The sequence below is a fragment of the Apus apus genome, chromosome 1, assembly GCF_020740795.1.
Source record: "Apus apus isolate bApuApu2 chromosome 1, bApuApu2.pri.cur, whole genome shotgun sequence".
Lineage (NCBI taxonomy): Eukaryota > Metazoa > Chordata > Aves > Apodiformes > Apodidae > Apus > Apus apus.
The window spans coordinates 853,740-881,038 of record NC_067282.1 but is presented as its reverse complement, the minus strand read 5'-3'; the positions used below and the strand labels follow the sequence as shown (position 1 = coordinate 881,038).

Sequence of the window (27,299 nt, the reverse complement as noted above, 5' to 3'; positions counted from 1 at the left end):
CAGCACATCTGCCCTCCCACTGGCCACAGTTCCCACCAGGCTGTGACAGTTTTGCTCTGGGTCTCATTCCACAGCCTGCGATTTAAAAAGACCAGGAGAATCCACTCATGGGAGCTGGTTTTTCCCTGCTGGATGACAGGAAGTTGGTGCCAGCTGGGATCTTCTTGCTGGCTGAGGGTTGGTGGGGTGGGCTGGCTGAGGGCCTTGGACAGGGACTGTGGTTTGCACTGTGGGATGACTGGTAACCAGGATTTGATCCTGTGTTCTGCAGGGTGAGCAGCCTCCTTGTCTGAGCAGAAGAAACCACATCAGGCTACCTGCAATTTTTTTGCAGCCTGGTGAGGCAGCAGCTCCTCCATCCCTGGGGCAAGACTTGTTCCTGCAGCTGGATTTCCTTAGTTGACGGGTCCTGCAGGTTTCCAGCCCCATTCTCCTGGCTCTCAGATGTGCACCGGCTCAAACAGCAGGAATGCTGGGCTACAGACTTCCAGGAAAAGGTGCAGTGTGAAGCCAGCCTGGCCAGCTCACCACCCTGTCACGAGGCTGGTGTGGCAGGGCACGTTGTTGGAGCCCAGGCTGTTTATTCAGTAGTTTGTAGGAGAATCTCAGTTTTCATTCAGGGGAAAAAAAAAACAACAACACAACCAAAGGAATCCTCTCCTCTTCTCCATTACCCAGGAAACGTGAAGAGAGTTGGACCCGCAGGCTCAGAAACCAGAAGGCAAATAAAAAAGACCCAACTTTTATTATTTACAAGGCAGTCCCATGGTTTGTGGAGCCTGACTCATGGTTGCAGATGGATGGATGTTGGCAGCATCCAACTGCCAGCCGGATTCCTTCTCAGGGGAAGATAAAGAGCCTCGTTTTTGCCAAAGGGTGAATGTATTCTTTATGAGGCCCAACAGAGATGTAACCCAGCACCTTGCTCCTGACAAGACTGGCCTTTATTTCCTGGGTCTGCTCTTAGGACATGGCTGAACTTTCCCATAAGTTTTAGCCCTGATGTGGGGCCAGGATCTACAGTCCAGGATTCAGCTCTTGCTGTTGCAGCAGAGACGTAAAATAACTTCATTGACTTGGGCTTCACGTCCCCATTTTTCTAAGCATTTTCATAACTTGCCCACAGACCTGTGCTACAAATGAGCTTTTCAGGTCCTCCCTGTGCAAGGGAAGAGCTGGGAGAGGAGGTACCGGCTGTTCCTGGTGGGAGCTGGAAGGAACCTGCTGTTTACCCAGACTGCTTTAGTCTCTTTTTTGAGGCGTGAGAAGAAAATAGAGGGGTATTGCTAAGAAAATGTGCAGGGAGCTGGAAATGAGTGGAGCAGTGAAAGAAGGGAGGCTGGGTTTGATGGGAGAAGCTGGAACCATTAGGTGTGTTGAACCTGGCCTGGTGTGAGTTTGCACTGCATGGAGACACGGAGCTGTCAGGGCACTGATAACTCAGAGGGGACAGGAATATGGGGAGGAAAAATCATCAAATAATAGAACAGTTTGGGTTGGAAAGGACCTTAAAGACCATCCAGTCCCAAACTCCCTGCCATGGGCAGGGATACCTCCCAGCAGCCCAGGCTGCTCCAAGCCCCATCCAACCTGCCCTTCAACACTGCCAGGGATGGGGCAGCCACAGCTTCCCTGGGCAACCTGGGCCAGGCTCTCCCCACCCTCACAGCCCAGAATTTCTCCCTCACATCTCAGCTCCAGCTCCCTCTGCCAGCTGGAAACCCTTCCCCCTGCTCCCAGCCCTCCCTGCCCTTGTCCCAAGCCCCTCCCCAGCTTTCCTGGAGCCCCTTCAGGCACTGGAAGGTGCTCTCAGGTCTCCCTGGAGCCTTCTCTTCTCCAGGCTGAACACTCCAACTCTCCCAGCCTGGCTCCAGAGCAGAGCTGCTCCAGCCCTCCCATCATCTCCGGGGCCTCCTCTGGATTCACTCCAACAGCTCCATGTGGGTCCCTGACCACAGCATGGGACATTCCCCCTCCCAGACCTACACAGACACTGCAGGGGTGCCAACCCATCGCTCAGTGGAAAAGTGGGCAGCGTGGACACTCCCAGGCTCTGGGTTGCCCTGACACATCAGATACAGTAAATCCACAAGGCATGTTGCTGCCTTCTCTATGAAGCAGCTTTATAGTTTGTCTTGAAGGTGTGTGGTCATGTCAGGATTGCTCCAGTTAGCCCTGAAATGCAGTAGCAGCAGCACTGCCTGTGCTTTCTGTGGGTGGTGGGTGCCAGACCATGTGCAGAGCAGCACTTGGTTCTGGGCTCCTACGTTCCCCTCTAGTGACTTAGTCCTTCAGCAGAGTCAGTTCACCAAGCAGTCAAATTATTTTTAGACCTTGCAAACAAGTAGAGCTGTGATGATCCACGCAGAGGACCCAGCTCTGCCTCCTGCTCTGAGCACAGGGCCGTGCTCTTTGAGGATCACAGATCAAGTGAGAGTCAAGGTGGGGTGAGGACTCGTCTGCATTTTCTAACCGTGGTTTGGTGACTGCCACCTTCTTCCTGAAAGATGCATCCATCCCATGCAGGTGCAGAAATGCATTTTCTTGTGCTCAGCAGCTTAAAGAGAAAATAACTAAGCTGATGATTTAATGCTATTAAAAAAAGTCTCTTCCTACAAAGGAGATTTCCCTCACATCCAGCTCCAGGAGCAGGCACCTACAGATGTTGTTTGGTACACGGGGAGGTGTTTGGTGCCTGGGGTAGGGCTAGAGACAGGTGGAAAGAAGAGATGGATGGGAAGAAGAGCTTTTGCTGCATAAATTCTCCTTGGCTGCTTTCTGCTCTGAGCCAAATGGGGAACATGGCTGGTGTGACCAGGATTAGGGGTTTAGGGACCACCTTGGAGCTGTTGGCAGGCTGGTGGCTTAGTGCCACTCTCAGGTGGGTTGGCATCAAGCACAGGTATCTCAACCCTCAGAAAGCTTGATCCCAAGCTTGAATTAATGGAGGAAAATAAAGAATAACTTGGCTGATGGAGATCTCGGGTCTTCCAGGGGTGCTTTGAGCACAACACTTTAGCAACACAAGAAACCCAGGCTCTAACTCAGCACTGAGCACCTTCACATGCACCTTTCCCCCTGGGCAGTCTTGGGTGGAGGTCCCAGACCTTGCCAGGAGACCTTTGCAAGTGTCTTTATCTCTACATCATGGGTTCTTTTCTTTCTGCTTCCTCCCACCACTGACTGGGGAGACATCTTAAAGGTCTTTTCCAGCCTTGGTGATTCTGTGATCACCTGTGATCCCTTTGGCACCAGGTGACATATCCCAATATATACATACTGCAGATCTAACAAGCAGGAAAACAAGAGGAAAGGGGCTCAGGTTGTGGAGGGGAGGTTGAGGTTGGATCTGGGGAACAATTCCTTCCTGGCAAGGGTTGTCAGGGCCTGGCCCAGGCTGCCCAGGGCAGGGGGGGAGTCCCCATCCCTGGAGGGGTTTCCAAGCCCTAGAGATGGTGCTGAGGGACACGGGGCAGGGGTGGCCTTGGCAGGGCTGGGGGAACAGTTGGTCTGGATGATCTTCAAGGTCTTTTCTAGCCAAAATGATTCTGTGATGCTACGATGAGTGTCACCTCCCGCTTCGCAGCATCTCAGGACGGGGGCCAGCCCGACAGGTCCTTCCAGCCCCCCCCCCCCCCCAGTCCCACCCCGAGCTGTGCCCCCCGGCTCTCCCCGCACAGCCCGGGCCAAGCTGCGGGGAGGAAGGGGTTAAACCTGCGGCTCCCGCACCCCCTCCCCGCCCTCCCTCCCTCCGCCCTCCCGCCGCCGAGGAATTTCCTAAAACACCAAAAAAAAAAAAAGAAAAAACAAAAAGGGGGGGGGCGGAATAAAAATAATTAAAAAAACCCAACAACCCCAAACAACAACAACCCCAAACCAACCCACCCTCTGGGTCTCCCTCCCGCCCCCGCACCCACCCCCCTTTTCCCCCCAGCTCCATCCCCGCCTTTAAGACCAAGGAACAAACTCCTCGGATCTCCCTAAAGGAGGCGCCTTTGATCGGAGCGAGACGAGCCCCGCCGGGCACCGGCACCCCCGGGAACCGGCACCGGCACCACCGGGCACAGACACCCCCGGCACCGGCACCCCCGGCACCCCCGGCACCGGCACCCCCGGCACCCCCGGGCACCGGCACCCCCGGGTACCAGCACCGGCATCCTCGGGAACCGGCACCGGCACCCCCGGGCACAGACACCCCCCGGCACCGGCACCCCCGGCACCCCCGGCACCGGCACCTCCGGGCACCCGCATCCTCGGGAACCGGTACCCCCGGGCACAGACACCCCCGGGCGCCGGCATCTCGGCACCCTCCGACACCGGCACCCCCGGCACCTCGGCATCCCGAACACTGGTACCCCCGGGCACCGGCACCTCCCGGCACCGGCACCTCCGGACACCAGCACCGGCACCAGCACCCCCGGGTACAGGCATCTCCGGGAACCGGCACCGGCGTCTCGACAGCCCGGGACACCATCAGCCCGCGGGTTCGGTATCCCCGGCACCTCGGCGCCCCAAACACCGGCACCCCCGGGAACCGGCAGCAGCACCGCGGCGCCCCCGGCACCGGCATCCCGGGAACCGACACCCCCGAGCACTGACACCAGTCCCGAAGCATCCGACACCGGGACCGAGACATCACCGGGCACCGCACCGCGGCCAGCACCGGGACACCGGGCAGCGGCGACCCGGGACACCGGGACCAGGACATCCCCGGCCACCGGGACCAGGACACCCCCGGCCACCGGGACCAGGACACCCTCTGCCACCGGGACCGAAGTCCCCGGGCACCGATTGCAGAGCTGAGATGCTTCCCGGGGCGGGTCCCCTCGCCTTCCTCCTCCGGTGCCTGCTACTCCTCTTCACCTCCGAGAGCCGAGCCCGGGCTCGTAAGTCCCCTCCCCGCTCCCCTCCCGGTTGCTCTGGGTCCCTCCGTGCCTCAGTTTCCCCACCTCTAGGGCCCTCAGGTAGTTGCCGAGGGACTCTGTGGGAATGGCTAGGGACACGAGGAGGCTCCTCGCCATGGCAGGTGTTGGTCCTCCATGGCCAGGATGTCCCAGCAAGCCTGGTCCCCCCATCCTACACTTTTGGGGACGTGGCTGTGTCCCTTTCCACCTGCTTTTCTCCCCAGCCACTTTGTGGTGACATACAGGGCTGAGCATCCTGCTGGGTGCTGGTGGGGTGCTGTGGGGTTTCATGGGCTGGCAGGGACATGTTGAAGGTCTGGGAACCCCCTCCCGAGGACCAAATCGAGTAGGGCAGGAGGCTGAATCACAGCCCATCCCCTGCCCAGATCCCACCCCACAGGGATGCATCTATGATCATTCTGTGGTTCTATGACCTCTTCTCCAAGGGTGGACAAGAACGTGGGCAATTTGGGGAAATGACCCCCCCAAAAAACAAAGCTGGGGACTTTTCTCTATGTCCATCCCTTGTCCATGTCCATTTCTTGCCCATCTCCATATCCATCCCTTTTCTGTCTCCATGACCATCCCTTATCCATCTCCATATCTACCCTTTGTCCATCTCCATATCCATCCCTTGCTATCTCCATGTCCATCCCTTGTTCTCCCCTTGCTCCAGCTGACTGACTGGGGCAGATAAGATTTTGGCATGAGGAAGGAAAGGGAGGTTCAACACTTCCCTGCACAAAAAGCCTTGAAGGACTTAGCTGGGGCTGTTTAGCAGCTTGGAGGGAGCTGGAGGTGTTAATTGGGGCCAGGAGGTGGGTTTGGCTTGGGCGAGGCACCACCAGTGGGTGCTGGGCACCCCCTTCTTACAACATCACAAAGCCAGTTGAGCTCTGAGCAAACCAGAGCAGGACCCTGCCGTGTCCCTGCCTTTGTTCTCCCCTTTAATCTCCCACAAGTCATCATCCTCCTGGAGCACCAACCCAAAAGGTGAGCTCTGGATTGCTTGTCCCCGCTGATGGGGTGTGCTGGGGCGGGGGGGGGGGAAAGGCAGAGGGATGGATGGGGCTGTGCAGAGCCTCGGGGAGCAAAATCCGGGTGAGTTTGGCTCTTCTTCCTTCCCTGGGGTCACCAAAAGCCCCCGAGCTCAGGCTGCAGCACCGGTTTGTTGCACGAGGGATGTGGGTCTGACTCCCCTACCTCTGGCAGGGCTGCCTGAATCCCAGTTAGGAGGAGCATCTCCAGAAGGTGAAGCAGATGCTCAGTGAGGCATTGCGCCCCTCTGGGGTGCCTGCTGATGAGAGCAGAACCCCTCAATTGGGCAGAAATCCAGATGGATGGGGACAGTTGGGGTTTGTCTGCTTTGAGAGGACGCACCAGGGTCTCTTTGTGGGATTTCTAGTGGTGATGAAGGGCTGGGGGCTGTGGGACAGGGACAAAGGTGGAGCAGGAGGGGCTGCCCCAGCTCTGCGTGGCTTTGGCTCTGCCACCAGAGACATCCTACAGCGTGGGGAGTGTAGCTGGGACTCCAGATGCCCCGTAGCTGAGGGCAGGGGCTCCTGGTGACCAAATCCTCATCAAATCGTGGACTTTTCTCCACTGTCCACCTCTGCAGCTCCCTGCCTCCCCATTTTCCTGGGGGCCGAGTCCTCGGGGAGGATGAAGACAGGAATAAATTTGTTAGGAGCAGGCTCATCAGCCAAGAGACCTCCAGTGTGGTGGCTAAAAATAGGTGAGGAGCAGAAAGGCTCGGGCTTGAGGGCAAGTCAGAAAAGAAGAATTTGCCCACAGAAACAGGCTATTTTAGGGGATTTACACTCTCAGCTGAAAAAATATCGAAGGCACAGGTTACTGGGCCGAGTGTGCTGCAATGAGTAATTGAGCAGCAATAGTTGAGTGCAACGAGGTTTTGGCTGGAGGTTTTTAAACACCAGCATCTCTGGAGAGCACGGGGCAGTGGTTTTCCCCAGGAGCTTGGAAGCTGCCTCGTCGTTTCTTTTTGACGCGGTTCCTGGAGAAAAGGAGGTTTGTGGGATTCGTGAGGGAGTTCAGACCCCGTGTGATGAGGGACTGAGAGGTCCAAGGTGGGAAGGGTGGGGATGAAAGTCAAATCCTACTGGCGGCCAGGGTAAGGGAGGGGTGGGGGCTGCACACCCCACTTTAGACAACCAAGCATTCCCTTGGGAAGGAGCAGAGGGAAGCAGGGCCCCATCAGTTGCTCGCAGAGCCCCTGGGGATGCTCTGGCTGCAGGTCTTCACTCAGCTCTTCCAACCTGGGGAGCTGGGCGATGCTTTCGGAGGCTGCATTTGCAGAGCAGCAAAGTTTTCCGGGCTCCCAAAGTCCCGAGGAGAAAATTCCCAGCCCAGAACCGAGCGAGCTGAGTGCGTGGGAAGCGATCTGGACGTGAGCAGAGTCATTAGGGTGCCACATGCCAAGGGCCCGGTGTGTTTTAACCAGTCCCTTCTCAGCTAAGTTGCATTTTAAGCCCTTCATAAATACAGGGCTGTCATAGGAGCGCCTGGACTCTGTGTCCCAGACAGGGCTTTTTACACTTTATTTATGGCCTCTCTTAAAACTCGCAAACTGGTTTTGCATAAACACCCCCCCCCCCCCGTGCCCGGCACGGCGCTGGCTGGCAGGTGGGTGACCTCCAAAAAAGCTGTCAGGGCCAGGAGCCCAGCTCAGACCTGCCCTGCTTGGAGGAGAGCCCTGGGGGAGCTGCTTGGGGACACAGAGATGGAGGGAAAACCCCACGTCATGGGATGAGACAGAGGAGAAGCATAGAAGGGTTTGGGTTGGAAGGGACCTCAAAGAGCATCCAGTCCCAAACCCCTGCATGGGCAGGGACACCTCCCAGCAGCCCAGGCTGCTCCAAGCCCCATCCAACCTGCCCTTCAACACTGCCAGGGATGGGGCAGCCACAGCTTCCCTGGGCAACCTGGGCCAGGCTCTCCCCACCCTCACAGCACAGAATTTCTCCCTCACATCTCAGCTCCAGCTCCCTCTGCCAGCTGGAAACCCTTCCCCCTGCTCCCAGCCCTCCTGCCCTTGTCCCAAGCCCCTCCCCAGCTTTCCTGGAGCCCCTTCAGGCCCTGGAAGGTGCTCTCAGGTCTCCCTGGAGCCTTCTCTTCTCCAGGCTCAACACCCCAGCTCTCCCAGCCTGGCTCCAGAGCAGAGCTGCAGAAGATGCAGGATGGTATGGCAGTTGGTGTGTGAAGCTGCTGAGATACATCCCAAAGAGTCTTCAGGGACATTCTCCTGGTGTGAGAGGGATGTCAGTGCTCACCAAAGGCAGTGCAGGAGAGGTCTCTCCATGCCATTCCACATGTCACTCTGGACTGATGTCTCTAGACATGAAGATGCTGCTCCAGGGGGTTCACAGACTATCTCAGAGCCTCCATGACAGCCTCTTCTAGGGTTTTAGGCTCCTGATAGCTGGAAAGCTTCCTGCAATGCCTGTCCTTAATCTTCCAGAATTTGCCCCAAGCTGATATCTTCTTCTTGTCCCTGCCATGGTCACAGATCACCATGGGCAGGGACACCTTCCACTAGATCAGGTTGCTCCAAGTCCCTAATATCTAACCTAAACTGGTTGTTGGTAACAGTCCTCTCTTGCCTCATCCTCCCTGTTGTACTTTCCATCTCATATTACTTCTCTTCCTAAACCAGGGCATGAGCACAGCCTTGAGCATTGACCAGGGATTCCAGACTCTTGCTGTGGGTGCCCTTCTCAGCATGGTGTTGGCCAGTGCCTGACAGACTTTGCCAAATGCCTGGGGACAGCTGGACCAGGGTGGTTCCAGCAGGTGGGTTTGGACATGAGCTGGGACAGACCCTGGCCTGGAGGACTCAATTATTTGGTTATAATCAGGTGGTCTTCACCCAAGAAAACACTGGAGCCATGGCAGAAAACAGCTGTTGAACAGGGAGGTGTGGAGAAACCCTCCTCCATGATGTCTCCAGCAGAGCCCTTCAGGGTGGGCAAGGCAGAGCTGCTACTGCACAGAGGAGTTGCTCTCTGCAGCACCTCTCACCCTCCCTCTGGGTATGAGGCCACAGGACTTGCTTCTGAGTGGCAGAGGAATCATTTCCATGGTCTTCAGTTGGTTTTTCTAGTTCATTCAACCCATAATGGTTCTCTGAAGAGCAGAGTCTTGTATTGAGGGCTTCTTGTACTGGAGAAGAAACTGGTTAGATGGGACCTGTTCTTGGAGGTGTTTGCAATGGGAGGTGTTTGCCCCTTTCCACCTCTGCTGGTGCTTCCAGGTCCCAAAAACCACCTCCAAGCGTGGAGCTTCCAGCAAACTCTGGTTGTGTCTCCAAGGTGGCCTGGACCAGGCTGGTCCGCTGTCTTCTCCTGCCTGTGGTCTTCAGGAAGGAAAACAAGGGGATGGCTTCATCTGGGTTTTTGGTGCTGCGGCCTGGAAAAGGCTCCACAGCTCAAGAGCCCTCTCTGGAAAAGGAGAAGTGAAACAACGTGACTTTTGTGAGGGTGTTGCTGCCGAAGAGGCAATAAATTCGGAGCCTGAACGGCACGGGAGCAATTTACTGCCACAAATGGCTTTTCACTCCCGGTGAGTTGGGAAGATCGCCAAAGTTTGACCTCTGAAAATGGAATTATTAGCCTGCCATGGGAAAAAATGATCCGAAGCCTCCAAAATGTTCAAGCCACCCATCCCCAGCTTGCTTTTAACCCAACAGGCTGGCTCCTCTTGCCAAGCAGAGCTACCGAGGTGCGGACAAGTGTCCGGGGTTGCCCAGCCCTGCCAGTGGATTTTACTGGTGGGCCCTTTGCAGACACGAATCAGGCTGCTTCTGAGGGCTGGACCCAAACCAGGGCTCCACTTGGGAAAGGCCAAGTGATTAAATGTTTGAAGGAAGCAGCCAACTGGCACGGGAGCCTGCAGGCTGCGCGGGGCTGCGTCCCGCGAAGGCGACGCGGTTCCTTCACCCGCCGCGTCCTTCAGGAGGACGCTGCAAGCAGGGGAAAATGAAGTCATTTTGTCACCCCTTTGCAAGAGGACGGGTTTTCTTTTCTATCTCTTCTTTCTCTCCTCCCTTTCTCCTGGGTTTCTGAGGTTTCCAGCTCCTCCTTCTCGCGTGGTTTCCTGCAAACTCGTGCCATGCGTGAATACGGGCTCGTTGACTTGGTAGAAGTTTGGAGCAAGCTCTGGGGATGGTGCAAAGACCTGAGGTGGGGAAGAGCCTCCTGCCTGTCCCCCTGGTGGCATCCACCCCCAAACTGTTCCAAGTCTCCACCTCTGCAGATGCCACACTGGCCCCACGTAGCTGTGCTTGGAGTAGGTGGTACAACAATTGTAAGCTTGAAGTCATTAACTCAACAAGGAGCTCAGGGCTGCTGGTAGGGCCTGAGTTGGAAGGGACCCATAACAATCATCATAGACCTGTCCTTCCTGATGGCTGTGGGGTCTGGCTGTGGTAGAGCATCAGTTGGGTTAATCCTGAGGATGGTCAGGAGCTGATTTAGGGATGGCAGCCCACCAGAGTGTTGCCCACCATGAGTTTTGCCCGGCTGGTGGGAGAAGCACATTAAGCAGGTGGCATCTCCAGCTTTGGCAAGGTGGGGCAATGCCAGCTGGGCTCTCTTAGATCACTGCTTTGCCCCAGGTGACAGAGCAGGGCATGGGATGGCTGTGAGCATCGCCGGGCTGGTGGGTGCCACCGAGTTCATTTTGGGGTCCCTCTGCTATTCATTGAGGGGTCCTTCAGCAGCTTAGCGGGGTCAGCACCTGCTGACTTGCCTGACTTCACGTGATGGGCGGTGGGAGCTGGGCACTGTGCCTCAGAAAACACCCCCCTCCCCTCTCCCTGTGTCCCCAGGGGGCCACAACGTTTTAAAAGACCCATAAATGCTTCAAGGAGCGTTAATGTCTCTGCTGCCTCCGAGCAACAGAACCGCTCCAACTCCCTCAAATCCCCTCGATGACATAACCCTTTAAATCACCTTCAGTTTTCAGAGGGGCTGAAACCATTAACAACACTCAGGGACGTGGGCTTATTGGTGGCAGAGGTTGAACCTCAACTTGTCCCTCCAGCTGGTTGGGGCCTGGGGACACACTATAGAATCATAGGCTGGTTTGGGCTGGAAGAGACCTAAAAGATCATCTAGATCCAACCCCCTGCACGGGCAGGGCCACCTCCCAGCAGCCCAGGCTGCTCCAAGCCCCATCCAACCTGCCCTTCAACACTGCCAGGGATGGGGCAGCCACAGCTTCCCTGGGCAACCTGGGCCAGGCTCTCCCCACCCTCACAGCCCAGAATTTCTCCCTCACATCTCAGCTCCAGCTCCCTCTGCCAGCTGGAAACCCTTCCCCCTGCTCCCAGCCCTCCCTGCCCTTGTCCCAAGCCCCTCCCCAGCTTTCCTGGAGCCCCTTCAGGCACTGGAAGGTGCTCTAAGGGCTCCCTGGAGCCTTCTCTCCAGGCTGGACACCCCCAGTCTGCTCTGGCAGAACAGATCATCAGTTACTTACTTTTAAGTAGAAACCTAAATGCACTGAAAAAAAGACATAAAATAAGGATTTTACTGAAAAGCCTTCTAGGAATTTGTACATTGATTGTAGCAACACAGCAGAGAGCTTGGGCAGGGCAGCTGGGAGCTGAGCTGAGCTGCTATAATATCTCCTCAGAGCTTTCTCTTCTCCAGGCTGAATGCTCCCAACCATGGGAGAGCAGGAGCAGCTGCCAGGTTGTGGTGGGAGTTACAGGTCCCGGTTCCTGCAGGTCAGGCCAAGGCTGGAGCTTGGTCCTGCAGGACCAGGCAATACTTTTTGATGTGAACATTAAGGATGACTGAATTGGGCTTTCTGGCCAAAGCCCTGTGGTTGTTGGTGGTGCTTATGGCCATGGTTTGTCCTGCTGCAGGCTGGCCTCATCCTGCCAAAGGGCTGGTGTGTAACCAAGGGCTTGGAAATGGAGCAGGTTGGTAGGCACCTGCTAAAATCCAACGGGGAGGTGTTTGGGCACCATCTCATCCCTCTTGGTGGGGTTAAACCCATGGCTGTCTAGGCAGGCCTGGATTGTTTCTGGGACAGACACCTCCAGTTCAGGAGCACAGCTGCAAACAGGCTCTTCTCAGGATGACAGGATGAAAGAGGAATAGGTAAATACTTGGGTTTGTGTTTTTTTGGGGGAAAGGAGTGGATGGGGTGGACTTGCTGTCCCCATGGACAGGCCCATAAATGAAGAGCACAACCCACTCCAGCCAGACCAGTTCTGCACTGAACCCAGGAAAGCCAAGGGGCTGAGCCTGGTGGGATGGGGCAAGTCAGCATGGTCCTTAGGGCTGATGCTTGGCTGCCCATGTGCTTGTCCAGGGGTCCTTGACAGAATGAGTTGAAGCTCTTAGGGAGAGCAAAAGATTTTCCTACAGAATGTGTTTCTACCCCAGAAATATATTTCATTCTTCTTCTCCTGAGTAACAGTGAAGATGTCTCCTAAATTCAGACTCTCCTAATTCCCCCACCACTCCCAGCCCTTCTGGGAAAAATTCAGCCCTGTAGCATCACCCTGCAATCACCTTTCCATCTTCAGAGGAGCACTTCTACTGACATGTTTCAGAGACACAACTCTAGCTCATGCCTGAAGGACACCCATTCTGTCCTCTGCCTGCCAAGGAGGTCCAGCTTGCACAGAGGAGTTGCCAGTTGGTCAGATGGGTCCCAGACTGAAAAAAAAAAACCCCAACAAAGAATCCACAAACTGTGGCCAAAAAAAAAAGGCTTTTTTGAGAATGCATTCAGTCTGGGGTTTGGTGGGTGGGATGTGACCATCAGCTGCTCGTGGGGGACAGCACGAAGGCACCCAGCTGTCCTTGCTCTGCTCATTGCAGAGGGAGGAGAAGTCTCCCAAGGACCATCCCTTTCTGACATGTAGCTTCTCTTGGTTGATTTCCAGGTCTGGATACGTTTTGTGACTTCAATGGCAAGAAGTACAGCCCAGGAGAGAGCTGGCACCCCTACCTGGAGCCCCAGGGGCTGATGTACTGCATCCGCTGCAGCTGCTCCGAGGCATGTCCTCCATCAGGTGCCCTGGGAGGTGGTGGGAATGCTGCTGTGTTGGGGCATCTCTTTGGCAGCTCTTGAGAGTTCTGGTGTCTGCTTTGACCAGAGGAGCCCTTTCCTGTCCCATAGGGATGTTGGATGAATCCCTTTCCTTTGGAAAAAAGCCCCACATCCTCCTGGGATAGATGGGTTGACCTTGTGAGGGAGCTGTCTCAGTAGTGTTGGTGGGATGTGGGTGGAGGTGGCTCAGGGCTGCTGTGGGACCACAAGTGGTCTTGGGTGGTGAGAGATGAGACTGTGGTGTGGAGCCAAGGGTGGAGACATCCTTGGCTGAGGGAGCTAACCCAGCACAACCTGATGTGAGAGTGTGGCCACCACCCAACATCTTCCTCCTTGTGCAGGGGCGAACACGTAGAGGAACAAACCATCTTTCTCTCTCCCCAGAACGGCAACACCAGGTGCTACAGGATCCAGTGCCCGGCCCTGCAGTGTCCCAGCCCTGTCACAGACCCCCAGCAGTGCTGCCCACGCTGCCTGGGTAGGTGGACATCCCACAAGGTGACAAGGTGGTCGTGGTCCAGCAGGGCACACCAGAGTGGCTGTCACTTGAACGCTGACCTCGGAGCAGCCGTGCTGGGTCTGGCCCTGCTCACAGGGTCAGGGCAGCAACAGCAGCTGGGGATGCTCTTGTTGGGTTTTCCCCCCGCAACAAAAAGTCATTTTCAGAGAACTACAGAGTGGTGGGAGTTGGATTAGAAGCTGGAACATAGGAAGTTCCATTTAAAAGTAAGGAAGGGACCTCTGGAGATCCTCTAGTCCAACCCCTGCCAGAGCAGGATCCCCTAGAGCAGATCCCACAGGAACACATCCAGGTGGGGCTGGGATGTCCCCAGGGATGGAGACTCCACAGCCTCCCTGGGCAGCCTGTCCCAGGGCTCTGTCACCCTCACAGGCAAGAAGGATTTTCTCACATTCAGGTCAAACCTCCTGTGCTCCAGTTTGTGCCCATGGCCCCTTGTCCTGTCCCTGGGCACCCCTGAGCAGAGTCTGGCCCCCCCCTCCTGACACCCCCTGGAGATATTTACAAGCCCTGATCAGATCCCCCCTCAGCCTCCTTTTCTCCAGCTGAGCAGCCCCAGCTCTCCCAGCCTTTCCTCCCAGGCAGATGCTCCATTTTGATGGAGAAGGGCTCTCTCTACCAAACCACCTTCTCCAACCTTGCAGGGACAAAATGCCAGGGACAAACCAGAAGCTGGCACTTTACTCAGATCATTTGCCAGCAAAATGTGTTGGATACAGGAAAAAAAAACACAACACAACAAAACCCAAACCATTTCTGAACATTTTAAACAAAATTACTGATTTGTTTTCCCTCCCCTGGATGTGATGACCTCTAACATCTCCCGGGGGTAATTAGCTAAAAATTAAAAAGGGTGTTTCTTTCTATTTTTTTTTCCTCATTTCCCAAATCTTTGATGGGTTTTGGCTAGTTTTGCCACCACTCTGTCACAGTGAGGGACAAGACCCCCAGGAGGTCTGACTTGACCTCTGTGCTGAGCTCAGCATGGTCAGGGCAGGTGGATTCTCCAAAAGCTTTTAGGCACAAAAAATCCCCATCTCTGTCCTTGAGAACCGTGGAGGGTCCAGGGCTCCTTATCCTTGTAGGTTGGGCTGGTGGGGAATCTGTTGAGCATCCAAGAGGCTGAGACAGGCTGGGTTTGTTCAGCCTGGAGAGGAGAAGGCTCTAGGGGGACCTTAGAGCACCTTCCTGTGCCTGAAGGGGCTCCAGGAAAGCTGGGGAGGGGCTTGGGACAAGTATCAAGAAGACAAGGGGCTCGAGTAGGGTGGATTTAGATTGGACATTAGGAAGAAGTTCTTTACCATGAGGGTGGTGAAGCTCTGGAACAGGTTGCCCAGAGAGGTGGTGGAGGCCCCATCCCTGGAGACATTCAGGGTCAGGTTTGATGGGGCTCTGAGCAACCTGGTCTAGTCAAAAAGGTTCCTGTGCACTGCAGGGGGGGCTGGACTAGATCACCTTTAAAGGTCCCCTCCAAGCCCCACACATCCCATGCCTGTAGGATTCATCCCTGCTACCTCAGGGCCAGGCAAGGGTTGCCTCTCACCCTGTTGCTTTCTGATCTTCTTTTCCAGAGCCACATTCCCCTTCTGGCCTCAGGGCACCTGTCAAGTCCTGCCAGTACAACGGGACCACCTACCAGCAAGGGGAGATGTTCACCACCAGTGAGCTCTTCCCCAGCCGCCAGCCCAACCAGTGTGTCCAGTGCAGCTGCTCCGTAAGCCACCTGGGAGCCCACGGGAGGTGGGGAGGGCTCAGGGTCTTCTCCTGCACCCCAACAATCCTTCCCTGAGCCAAGAGGTAGCCCAGTTCCCCCAGATGGGCCTGCTCAAAGGAGAAACCCAATGTTGGCTGTGACCTGTCTGTGACCCCCCGGGGGGTTGTTAGCCAAGTGACCGTAGATGGATCAGCAGCTGCTGCAGCATCTGCCTGGTGCTCAGGGCTGAGCTGGGTCTGGATCTGCTCGTTGTCTCCATTTCTCCTTTCCAAGGTCCTCCAGGAACCCCCAACCTCTCTGAATCGTGGGCTCAAGTCATCGTCATTCAGGGATTCCTTGGCTGGTATTTTCAGTCTCCTGGTGGGAACTTCCCAGACTTTCCTAAACTGAGCCTTCCTGCCTTCTGTATGAGCACAGATGAATCCTTTGCCTTCCTCTTCCCCAGCCTGGGGGCTGGATTTCTGTCTCACTCCTTGGCTGTGACCAGGCACAGGGATTCTCCACATTTTTTGCTGCAGACTGGGTCTCTGCCATGAGCATTTCCTGGGAGCTGAACTCTCCAATCTGACCATTGTCTCCATTTCTCCTTTCTAAGATCCTCCAGGAACCCACAACCTCTCTGAATTGTGGGGCTGGGGGAGAAATCCAGCTCCCAGGCTGGGGAAAAGGGAGGCAAATGATTCATATTTGTGTACACCAAAGATGGAAATGCTCAGTTCAGGAAAGTCTGGGAAGTTCCCACCAGGACACTGAACACACCAGCCAAGGAATCACTGAGCTGAGGGGTCTGATGAACCCCACAAAACCTCATGAGGACCATTGGTGGGTACCAGCCTGTGGTGGGATGGTTTATTGCCAGGATCAGGTTATCAGAGCAGGAGTTTGAGCTTCCTCTGAAATGGATCTGGGTCCTCCCTGCCCAGTGACTGAGGACCACCACGGAGCTGGGTGCTTGCCCAAGGCAGAGCAAGGTGGGCTGCAAATGTCTGCTGGGCCCCACCCAGGGCTGGAGCACAAAGAGCTCACCTGCCTCTCCTCCCTGGTGGGACCAGCACAAACAAGATGCTCCAAGGGTGGCTTATTCACTGGAGATCCCACCAGCCAGTTCTGGGTGGACTCCCCACGGGGATCCTTGGGGTGGGCATTTGCCTGCTGTGAGGACCAGTGTTGTCCCTGCAGCATCCAGCTGTCCCACCTGCTCCACCAAGACATTGTATGGCAGATGCTCAGCAGAGAGGGCAACCAGGAGCCTCTTCCCATACGTGCTTGCTGCAAAGCAGGTGGGGTTTGATGGTGGAGGACCTGGGGGAGCTCAGCTTGCCTGCAAGGCAACATCAGCACCAGCTCTTGGGCTTCAGAAGTTCTTGGTATGTCAAACCCAGTGTCAAGGTGGTGGCACTGAGCTGAATTCCATAAATTATTTGGTAGGTCCCAACTTCTTGTCACCATTGTCACCATCCCTGGGTGTGTTGAAGGGTGGTTTGGATGTGGTGTTGGTGGATGTGGTTTAGGTGAGAACTTTGTAGAGTAGGGATGATGGTTGGACTTGGTGATCCCAAGGGGCTTTTCCAACCTGAATAGTTCTATGGTTCTATGATTCTGCTGGGTGCCTGGGTCTCGTGGTGCCTCCAGTATCCAGCTCCTGCCCTGCATGGCTGGGCCTCTCCCCTGCTGCAGCCAGGAGATGATGGTAGAGAGCTGGTGGCATTCACAGCAGAGCCTGGCCATCAGGGGTGCCAATGGGCAGGCTCCTGCTGATCCTCCTGACACCCTCCTGTGGGATCTGCCCTGGGTGTTCCTGCTGCAGCAGGGGGGTTGGACTCGATCTTCAGAGGTCCCTTCCAACCCCTGTGATTCTGTGATTCCTCCTCCCTTGCTTGGATTTTAGTGGAAGCTGAACCCAGGGCCGAGACGTGCTCATCTGGCTGGGTTGCACCAGGAGCCAAGTACAACTGGAAACTCCCACAGCATGTTCTCCAGCCCTCCAGGCCATCATGGGTGGGGCTGTGCCCTGGAGATGGGCACTTGCTCTCCAGGCTGCAGGAGGAGTCTGCCTTTCACAACAAGCTGCAATGACCTTGGCAGGACCACTGCCTGCCCACTGATGGTCCTGGTTGCTCTACCTGAGGGCTGTGACAGTGGCCAGGATGCTGTGTAGCCCTCAGTGTAGATGGGTTGCCCTCCACCCATCCGTTGCCCATCCCATGATGGGTTGCCCACCTACCCATCCATTCTCCACCCTCTACCGATTGCCAGCACCAGAGGGATGTTCCTTTTCCATGAGCCTCCAGCAATGCCCTGAGACAGGACTTGGCTCCTCTCCGCCCCAACCCTCTCCCACAAGCTGAGATCCTGCTAAAAAACCATCAGAACTCAAGTCCTGACACTTCACTCAGGCGACAGGAGGCAGCCTGGCCAAGGGTGATAGGGAAGGTGTGTGAAGCCTGTGGCCACTCGTGCCAGGAGCTTGAGTGTTGGGAGATAAATGGAGCAGCTCCTCCTCCTCCAGAGGGGATGAGGAGGTGGGATGGAAAGTGCTGAGGCTGGACTTGGATGCTGCAGGGAACTGCTTGCAGCAGCTGCAGCCTCTGCCATGAGAAGGTCTGGAGAACAAGCCCTGTGAGGAGAGGCTGAGGGAGCTGGGATTGTTTAGTTTGAGGAAGAGGAGGCTGAGGGGAGACCTCACTGCTCTCTACAGCTCCCTGAAAGGAGGGTGTAGGGAGGTGGGTGTTGGGCTCTTCTCCCCAAGGGAATAATGACAGGACCAGAGGAAATGGCCTGAAGCTGCTCCTGGGGAGGTTCAGACTGGATATTAGAAGGAATTTCTTTACCCAAAGAGGGGCTGGACAGTGGCACAGGCTGCCCAGGGAGGTGCTGGAGTCACCATCCCTGGCAGTGTTTGAAAGAAATGTAGATATAGTGCTGAGGGACAGGATTTAACCACTGAGCAGGTAAATCAGGCTATGGTGGGGGGAGTTAGGTTATGGTTGGACTTGATGACCTTCAAAGTCCCTTCCAACCAGGATGATTCTCTGATTCTATGAAAAGAAGCTGGTTGCAGACAGGCTTTCACTGCTCATTGTGCTGGGCCCTTGGATGGGACCAGGCCCCACTGGGCTCTGCTTTCCTTGCAGCAAATATTTTCACAGTATCATAGAATGGTTTGGTCAGAAGGGACCTTTAGAGGTGCCCAACCCTTGACTACACTTGGCCAGGAAAGAAGTGGGAGAGCCCAGAGCACCTCCTCCTCTCATGCCAAGAGCATGGACAGAGAATCATAGAAAGTGTGGGGTTGGAAGGGACCTTTAAAGATGATCTAGTCCAGCCCCCCCTGCAGTGCACAGGGACCTTTTTGACTAGCTCAGGTTGCTCAGAGCCCCATCAAGACTGACCTTGAATGTCTCCAGGGATGGGGCCTCCACCACCTCTCTGGGCAGCCTGTTCTAGAGCTTCACCACCCTCACGGTAAAGAACTTCTTCCTGATAACCCATCTGAATCTCCCCAGCTCTAGTTTAAGGCCATTGCTCCTCATCCTGTCACTGCACACCCTTGTGAACATGGTGGTCACCATCAGCTTGGTGGTAAAGTGTCTGTGATACTAGAATAGCTGCTCTGAGCCTTTGGTGCCCCTGGGCACCTCGGAGCTACATGCCTTGGAGCTGGGTGGCAGGAGGAATGGTGAAGACATAGTTTTGAGGCTGGTTCCTCTCTGGTGGACCCCCAGCTGGATGCCAGCCCACCAGGGCTGGGGACAAACCCCAGGAAGGAGCCCTTGAACCCGTCCGGACGTGCCCACCTGGCCCTGCTTTCCCACCCCACCTGCCAGTGTCCCCAGGAGCCTGCAGACCCTGGTGTCCCTCCCAGGGGCACTGGCTCTCACTCAGGCTCTGTTTGCTCAGCAGGAGATGCTTTGGATATGAAGGGGGCAAGAAAAGGTTGGCTGTGGAGCTTTGCTCAGCCCGGGTCTGGCCGGGCTCTGTCTGATGGTGGCAGCTGCTGCAACAGCTGCATGAGCAGCTGGTCTAAACCTTTTTGAAAACCACCCTGAGACCAGAGCCTCCGGGACAAATCCTGCTTTTTGGGACATTTCTCTTTGGCTGCCTGAGGAGGGTCTTCTCCATGAGCTGCTGGTCAGGAGGAGAAAGACAGAAGAAGCTGTGTGGCCAGACCCTACTCTCTGGACCCCGTGGAGGTTCCTTGGAGCAAAGGACAGGCTTTGGTTTGCAGCAGCCTCCACCAGATCCTCACACTTACCAGACTTTCCTCTCCCTCTTCATGTCCTCTGCGCAGTGGTTTGGCTTCCTGATGGCAGAAGAAGCTGCTGTGGTTTGGTTTTCTAAGGAAATCCCTGGTTACAACCTCTTGGCTTCAGTTGGCTGAGGATAAAGCTTGAGGAGAAAGCAAAGCAAATTGCTGCCTGGAGAAGAGGACCTTGCAGTTGAGGTCTGGGCTGCCCAACATCCTTTTTTACCCTTCTGCGAAGCAGCAAAGATGAAGCCCTGCAGCAAATGGGTGCAAACCCACTGACTGGAGTGGGACTGGGATGCACTGAGGTCCAGACTGGCCTTGGCCTGTTGTTTTCAGCTCAAATCACCACAGCAATGGTGTGTTCCAGACTAATCCCCAAGCCAGTGGAAGAAGATCTCCACCTGAGGGTCCATCCACAGCTCTTGACCCGGTGCCTTGGTGTGCTTGGCTCTGGTGTTACCAAAAACCCAGCATGGAGGGAGGGCAGAGCTGCAGCCTGGACCTGGGCCCAGCATCACGCTCCCCCTTTCCACCTTTCCTCCAGGTCCTGGTCCTGGGAGACAGCAGAGAACAGGCTTTTGTGCCACTTGGAACTGGTGGGTGCTGTGCAGAGTTTACAAGTGGCTCTTTCAGGTCCAGAAGCACTAACAGTGCCTGAGAGCAAGGAGCAGCTTTCCATTTTGGGGAAGAGCAGTCCTCTCATGAGCAACTGATGGGCCAGCCACGCTGGCTGAGAGCAACCATGCTACGTCCCACAGGATGGAGGGTCTTGCCAGGGCAGGTTTTCAGCCTCCATCAGTCTCTGTTGGTGATATTTGGGGATATTAACGGGCTGGCAACGTGCTCTTGCAGCCTAGAAAGCCCCATGTCCTGGGCTGCAGCAGCATGGCCAGCAGGTTGAGGGAAGTCTCTCCCTCTGCTCTGCTGAGACCCCCCTGCAGGGCTGGGAACAGCTCTGGGGTCCCCAGCACAGGAAGGACACGGAGCTGTTGGAGAGAGGCCAGAGGAGGCCCCGGAGATGCTGGGAGGGCTGGAGCAGCTCTGCTCTGGAGCCAGGCTGGGAGAGTTGGGGTGTTCAGCCTGGAGAAGAGAAGGCTCCAGGGAGACCTGAGAGCACCTTCCAGGGCCTGAAGGGGCTCCAGGAAAGCTGGGGAGGGGCTTGGGACAAGGGCAGGGAGGGCTGGGAGCAGGGGGAAGGGTTTCCAGCTGGCAGAGGGAGCTGGAGCTGAGATGTGAGGGAGAAATTCTGGGCTGTGAGGGTGGGGAGAGCCTGGCCCAGGTTGCCCAGGGAAGCTGTGGCTGCCCCATCCCTGGCAGTGTTGAAGGGCAGGTTGGATGGGGCTTGGAGCAGCCTGGGCTGCTGGGAGGTGTCCCTGCCCATGCAGGGGGTTGGATCTGGATGATCTTGAACGTCCTTTCCAACCCAAACCAGTCTGTGGTTTTGTTTGAAGATGGACTACAGGATTTATTCTGGATCTGCAATTTGAAGTGACACCCCAACACGGGGGACATTTGCCCTTGTCCAGACCTTTAGAATCCTGACAGTGCTCTTTTTGTTTGTTTGTTTTTTGCTCCTCTCTCCCAGGAAGGCCAGATCTACTGTGGCTTGGTGACCTGCCCAGAGCTGTTGTGCTCCTCTCCCCTAACAGTGCCAGATTCCTGCTGCCAGGTCTGCAAAGGTAATGAGGGACCCAGGAGCTGCTCCTGAGCAAGGGCTGGGAGATGTAGGTGTTACCACCAGCTGGCAGGAGCCATTTCAAACCACTTCAGCAGGACTTTGGAAGCCCAGATTGTAAATAAGGCCACTTGCTCTGTCTGGGTCCCACCAGAAAACAGAAGGCTCAGCTTTTTCTTGCCTGCTTCCCCTCCCACAGCAACCTGTGTCCTTGCAGCCCACACACTGACCAGAGCTGAGCTCCTTGCCCTGCCAGGGGTTCCTCACGCAAGAGATGTGACCTGGATGGTTGGCATAGTCCTCCAGACCAGTGGCCCACCAGGATGGAGGTGGTTCTATGGACCACTTGTAGATCAGGCATGTTCCTGTTGCTCCAGGGAAGTTTCCAGGACAGTCAGGAAAGCCTCCCCACTTCCACCCCAGAGCAGCCTGGCTGAGTTCCACTCCCATTGCTCTCAGTGGGGGGACAACTCCTGAGTGTGCTGGTTTTCCCCCTGAATCACCCCAGGAAGGGTGAGGAGAGAATCAAGCTCCACTTCTCCAGATGAGAGGAATGGGCAGGTTCACACCCAGCTGGCAGTGAAGCCACAGCATAAAATAACTCTTTATTATGAGACATATTTATGAAGCTGGAAGGCCGTGGTCGTCTCCTGGCCCTGGGCACAGAATGAGCTCCTCCAGGTGCCTCCTCCAAAGTCTCCCCTTCTGCAACTCGTGTTCCCCTCTCCTGGTTTACTTTGCTGCAACTGGGGCTGTCACTGACTCCATAAGAAAAGTCTTTGGGTTTCTTTTGAATGCCAGATCATCCCCATCCCCTCATCCTCCACCTCTGGGGTGTTTTCACGCCGCTTCTGAAGCTACAAGGCCATCATGTCCTTCTTGGAGCTGGGGAGAAAAGTGGTTTTGGGGTACAGCTCCCATTTGCTTTGGGTGATGGGAACTGCATTCTTGAAGCTCTTCTCTCCCCACCCCTCCCAGGTGGGCAGCACCACGAGGAGAGCTGCTCTTAGCTGGACCCCAGAGAGCCAGACCTCACCCAGCCCTGCAGCATGAGCTGGGGAGGGACTTCTGACAAGGGCTTGTGGGGAGAGGACAAGGGGGGCTGGATCAAAAAAAAGAGGAGATTTAAGTTGGACTTTAGGCAGAAATTCTGGGCTGTGAGGGTGGGGAGAGCCTGGCCCAGGTTGCCCAGGGAAGCTGTGGCTGCCCCATCCCTGGCAGTGTTGAAGGGCAGGTTGGATGGGGCTTGGAGCAGCCTGGGCTGCTGGGAGGTGTCCCTGCCCATGCAGGGGGTTGGAACCTGATGATCTTGAAGGTCCCTTCCCATCCAAACCATCCCATGATTCTCTGATTTCACAGGACAATGTTTCTTCCCTGCAGATGGCTCGTTCGAGAAGTCCACGGAAGAGGAGCCCCTGCAGTTAAACAGAGGTGTTGTACGTGATGTTTGCATTTTGAAACTCAGGTTCTTGCTTCTAGCACAGCCCCGTGACACAGCTCAAAGGAAGCCCTTTGCCCTTGGCCATAGTCTTCTACAACCAAGTGAGAGGGTAGTCAGCTCCTTGGACAGCAGAACCATGGACACCTGGTTTGCAGTTGAATTGTGTCTTGGTGTTGACTCTAGGGGAGGGCTATCAGCACAGGCTGAGACCTCAGACCTCAAGACTCTTGTCCTCTTCCTCTGAAGCATCTCTGATGTCTTTGGAAGAGAAAAAGCCCTGTGGGAACTAGAAATCTTGGGCAATTCTCCTCCTTGCTGTTAAAACAGCTGAGGAACATGGACAGAGCAGAGGTGCCCAACAGCCAGAAGTGCCCCTTACCCGTAGAGTCAGATGGCCCAGATCTCTCCTAGGGGGCTTTTGCTTCAGGATCTGGTGACTCCTCTCCCACCTTGGGCTCAGAGATGTCCTGCATCCCACAGAGCAGCCAGAGCAGGGCGTGGCTGCCAAGGTGTTTTCCCCAAGCTGTTTGTATCAGCAGCCCCAGCAGGGAAAAAGTGACTCCTTGGCTTCTGAGGGTGGATTCAGTGACATTTCAGAGCTGGGTGGCCCATGCCAGGTCTGTGGGATTAGGTCACTTACAGCTCCTGTTCCATACTGCGGGGGGGAAACGCCAGGGTCCCACCTCCACCACCCATAAAACCTCCAAAATAGACACAAGGGGACCCTTTGTGCTGCATGTCTTGCTCTTGGAAGCCTGAGGTGCTCCCAGGATTTCAGACCTGTGGGTTGGCAGCCTCACACCAACCTTCCTGGTGCCCACCAGGTGAGAGGGCAGGTTATGGCCCATCCTTAGCTCTCTGGTTGGGTTGCATGGATGCCAGTCCTCAGTGTCCCAGCAGACACCTAGAAAAGACCAGCCCATTTACCCCCCTGTGTTAGTGATGCAGGACCTCAGGTGCTTCTCTGAGGGCACTGGGTGGAGTGTGGGATGATGATGGAAGGTGTGCAGGACCCTCTGTGGCTTTTTCTAGCAGGCTTTGGAATGAGAACTTCCCAACTGCCTGGATCTGAGTCCCTTTCTTTTCTCTGGCTGCTCACAGAGGCACTCGCAAGACCAGTGCTTGGGGGAAGCCATGGGCAGGAAGCCACCTGGAGCCACCACGTCCACTGTTCTCAGTTCTTCCCTGGAGTTCATTCCCAGGAGCTTCAAACCCAAGGGAGGAGGTGGCACCACTGTGAAGATTGTCTTGAAAGAGAAGCACAAGAAAGGTAAGAGAGGGAGGGAGCAGGTAGCCTGTATGTGGCCTGAGGTGACTTCTCCAGGACTTTAGATTCTCCAGGGAGTCTATTTCAGTAGCAGGTTTCTACCATCAAGTCCTACTTCCCACTCCTCCACAGCCAACCTTGCTCAGCTATCTCAGCCCTGGTGGCCTCTTGACTGCATGAAGCCACCACTTTCCAAAAAGGACTGAAAGGAGATTGATCCCTGGGGTGTTTTGGAGATCTGGGACCTCTGAAGGGAGGTGTTCACCTGGAAGACCCCACAGGGTCCCTTCCAGGACACTGCTGCAGAGGGACAGGACGTCCCTCACCACGTGCTGGGTCTGTCCCAGGGCTGTGGTTCTTTCTCCTGGAGGAGAGAGTAGGAAAGTGAGATGAGGAGACGACCTCCATGGAGCTGAAGGGGAAAAGGCAGGTCTCCTCTCCTCTTGAGGGCTCTCCCAGCGCTGTGTCTCCTTCCAGCGCTTGGAGATGAAGCCCTGGAGGGAATTTTGGGACCTCCAGAAGTGTTCATGGAGGAGTCAGCAGGTGGCACTCTTCACTGTGCTTCATGCCCGTGGCAGCCTCGGGGAGACCCTGGGCTTGCAGAGCCTGGGAGGCAGGTGAGATCCTGCCCATCCTTACCCCTCGGCCCCACCCGGGTGGTGGAGCCCACCAGCCTCCATCTCCTGGAGCCTGGTCCCCCTGCCCCACGGCACCTCCTGGCTGGGGTGGCTGTGACATCCCAGCGTCTTCTCCTGCTGGACGTGCTGCCTGAAGACCTTGCTCCTCAAGGCAGCAGGGCCACCCGTTTCCCAGGTGGTGAAACGTGCTTGAGCTCCCCCGGGCCTTGGGCGTACCAAGAGGAGGACTTCTTCTCACCAGCAGCTCTCTTCCCTCTCTCCTCCAGCTTGTGTTTACAACGGGAAGACCTATTCCCACGGGGAGGTCTGGCATCCCGTCTTCCGGCTCTACGGCCTCCTGCCCTGCATCCTCTGCACCTGCAGGGATGGTGTCCAGGACTGCCAGAAGATCACCTGCCCCAAGGAGTACCCGTGTGACTACCCGGAGAAAGTAGATGGGAAATGCTGTAAAATATGTCCAGGTAGGTGGGATCTCTCACCTCCTTCTGCAGCTGCTTCCCGGTTCCTTCCTTTAGCCTTGGTTTAAAGCCCTGAGCAGACAGATGTTTATGGGTTCCCATCACTGGGGACTTGAGTTCCCACCAGATGGGTTCAGCAAGCACTGATGTAAGAGCTGACCTGTCTTGGAGGTCAGCAGGACTGACCCAAGGTGAGGAAGCTGCACCAATCCCAAAAAGGTTGCATCTCTTGAGTGGGTGCAGCCCAGAGAAAGATGCCCAAGGAGGGACGTGCCCTTCACACAGATACAAAACACATCCTGAGGACATGGTCTCTTGTCCAGACCTCCAGCTGGGACAAGAAGTCACAGGGTTAAATTGTGGCAGCTGAAGTGTAGGTTTGAGATTAGGAGGACACCTTCCTTACCTGTGGCACTCATGGCTTGGTTTGAATTTGAATTGAGGTCCCCATCCCTGGAAAGGACACAAGTATTGGGGTGGGCCAGGTAGAACTGGGATGGAGCTGAGGCTGGGATGTGGTGGAAAGGACCTCTTCTTTTTCATGCTCAACGGGTTTTGGGTCTCTCAGCTGCCTATTGGTCTTTGGAAAGCTGTTCACCTCCAACCAGAGACCCAGCAAAGATGTGGCAGGACATGAGACCTTCTCTGGTTCCCACAGGAGAAGGTTTTCTAGGTCACACCTTTCTGCTCTGTCCTTCAGCAGTAGATGTTTAGAGGATGGACCACCCACTGCATCCTGAGAGAGACCAAAGATACCTGAGTGTCCTTGAGCCTGGCTGCAGATGGAGCAGTTTCTGGCTGGTCTCCTCAGGTGTGCATCTCCAGGATGGTTTTGTGGAGGGGCCTCACCAGGGGGAACAAGCACGGGGCACTGCCACGGCTAAAAATGGGGGCAAACAGGCTGAAAAATCATCTCAGCTGGGACTTGAAAGGTTTTCCAGCCTCTGAGCAGGGAGGTTCTGGGATGGCCTCCTTGGGGGAGCGAGGAGCAGAAGCTCAGCTTGTTTTAATAAGGTTTTTGAGATGTTTACGAGCAGGATTTATGATGTGGTGCCTGGTGGGAATGGGATGTGGTGACTGAGCTGAGCCCTTCCAGTCTTTTCTTCCCATTATAGCGGGTCTTTCTGGTTTGAAGTCGACAACTTTCTCTGCTGGGATCTCTTGTCTGCTCTTCAGCCTTCATTTAGCTCCAGTTAAACACTCTGACCCAGCCAAAATTATTTTCTTCTGGCTTTCCAGGGCTCCCAGGGAGTGATCAGACACACAGACACGTGGCTCAGCCAAGTTACAAGCTTCTCCTTTGCTGCATGGAGGTTTCACCCATCTTTTGGTTCTTTCCAGGCCATTTCCATCACTGTCCTCCTCTTCCTCCAGCAGCTTTGGAGAGAAACTCCAAGTGGTTTCTGTTTTGCAAAAGGGGATCCCAACCAGAAGGGAACTGCTGTGATGCCTTGGTTGGATGAGGAGATGTTCACAGCTGCTGGGGGCAGAGTTAGTGGCCAGGACCCCTTGTAATAGAGACCAGAGAGGCTGTGGAGTCTCCTTCTCTGGAGACACTGAAGACCTGTCTGGATGTGTTCCTATGGGATCTGCTGCAGGTGACCCTGCTCTAGCAGGGGTTTGGACTAGATAATCTTCAGAGGTCCCTTCCAATCCTGATGACTCTGAAAGAAATTATTGCATGTGACGGTGGGGAGAGCCTGGCCCAGGTTGCCCAGGGAAGCTGTGGCTGCCCCATCCCTGGCAGTGTTGAAGGGCAGGTTGGATGGGGCTTGGAGCAGCCTGGGCTGCTGGGAGGTGGCCCTGCCCGTGCAGGGGGGTTGGAACTTGATGACCTTGAAGGTCCCTTCCAACCCAAACCATTCCATGATTCTATGACTCTATGACCTGGTCCCTCCCCATCACTGTTGGCCATTGAGCAGCTCCAACATGAAGCTCTGAGGTTCTTAAATACCTGTTGCACCTTCAAAGACACGTTCTCCTTCCCTGTCTTGAGGGTGGGGCTGCCTCGATCCTTGCAAGGAGCAGCCCTGGAGTGCAGTGGGTGAAGCTGGATGATCTGGGATGGAAGTTTCCCTCCACCTGGAGCCCGTGGTGGCAGGGGTGAGGGTGGTGGGTTGTGCTCTTCCCCCCTCCAGTCACACTGAGCCAGCTGAGCTGAGCCCTTTTCTTCCCATGGCTGAAAAGAACCTGCTTTGCATCCCTTAAAATTGGGGTGTCCATCCCTTCTCCCAGCTGAGCAGCTCGGGACCACCCCAGAGAGCAGAACCAGGCCTGAAATAACTGTCCTACTAAAATAAACCCCACGAGTCTATTTATAGCCAGAGTTTTCTTTCGAGTAGTGTGAA

General features: G+C 55.6%; 1 protein-coding gene across 1 annotated transcript in view; it reads left to right on the top strand.

The window, feature by feature from the left end:
• The first annotated feature begins 3,561 nt into the window (after positions 1-3,561).
• Positions 3,562-27,299, top strand: part of CHRDL2 (chordin like 2) — a 34,201-nt gene continuing 10,463 nt past the window's right edge. The window contains 11 exon segments of the mRNA XM_051641054.1: positions 3,562-3,655; positions 3,954-4,489; positions 4,605-4,886; positions 11,791-11,851; positions 12,802-12,935; positions 13,374-13,467; positions 15,081-15,223; positions 21,058-21,151; positions 22,528-22,583; positions 23,690-23,858; positions 24,760-24,954. Of these exon segments, the coding sequence (XP_051497014.1) occupies positions 3,562-3,655; positions 3,954-4,489; positions 4,605-4,886; positions 11,791-11,851; positions 12,802-12,935; positions 13,374-13,467; positions 15,081-15,223; positions 21,058-21,151; positions 22,528-22,583; positions 23,690-23,858; positions 24,760-24,954 (1,858 nt within the window).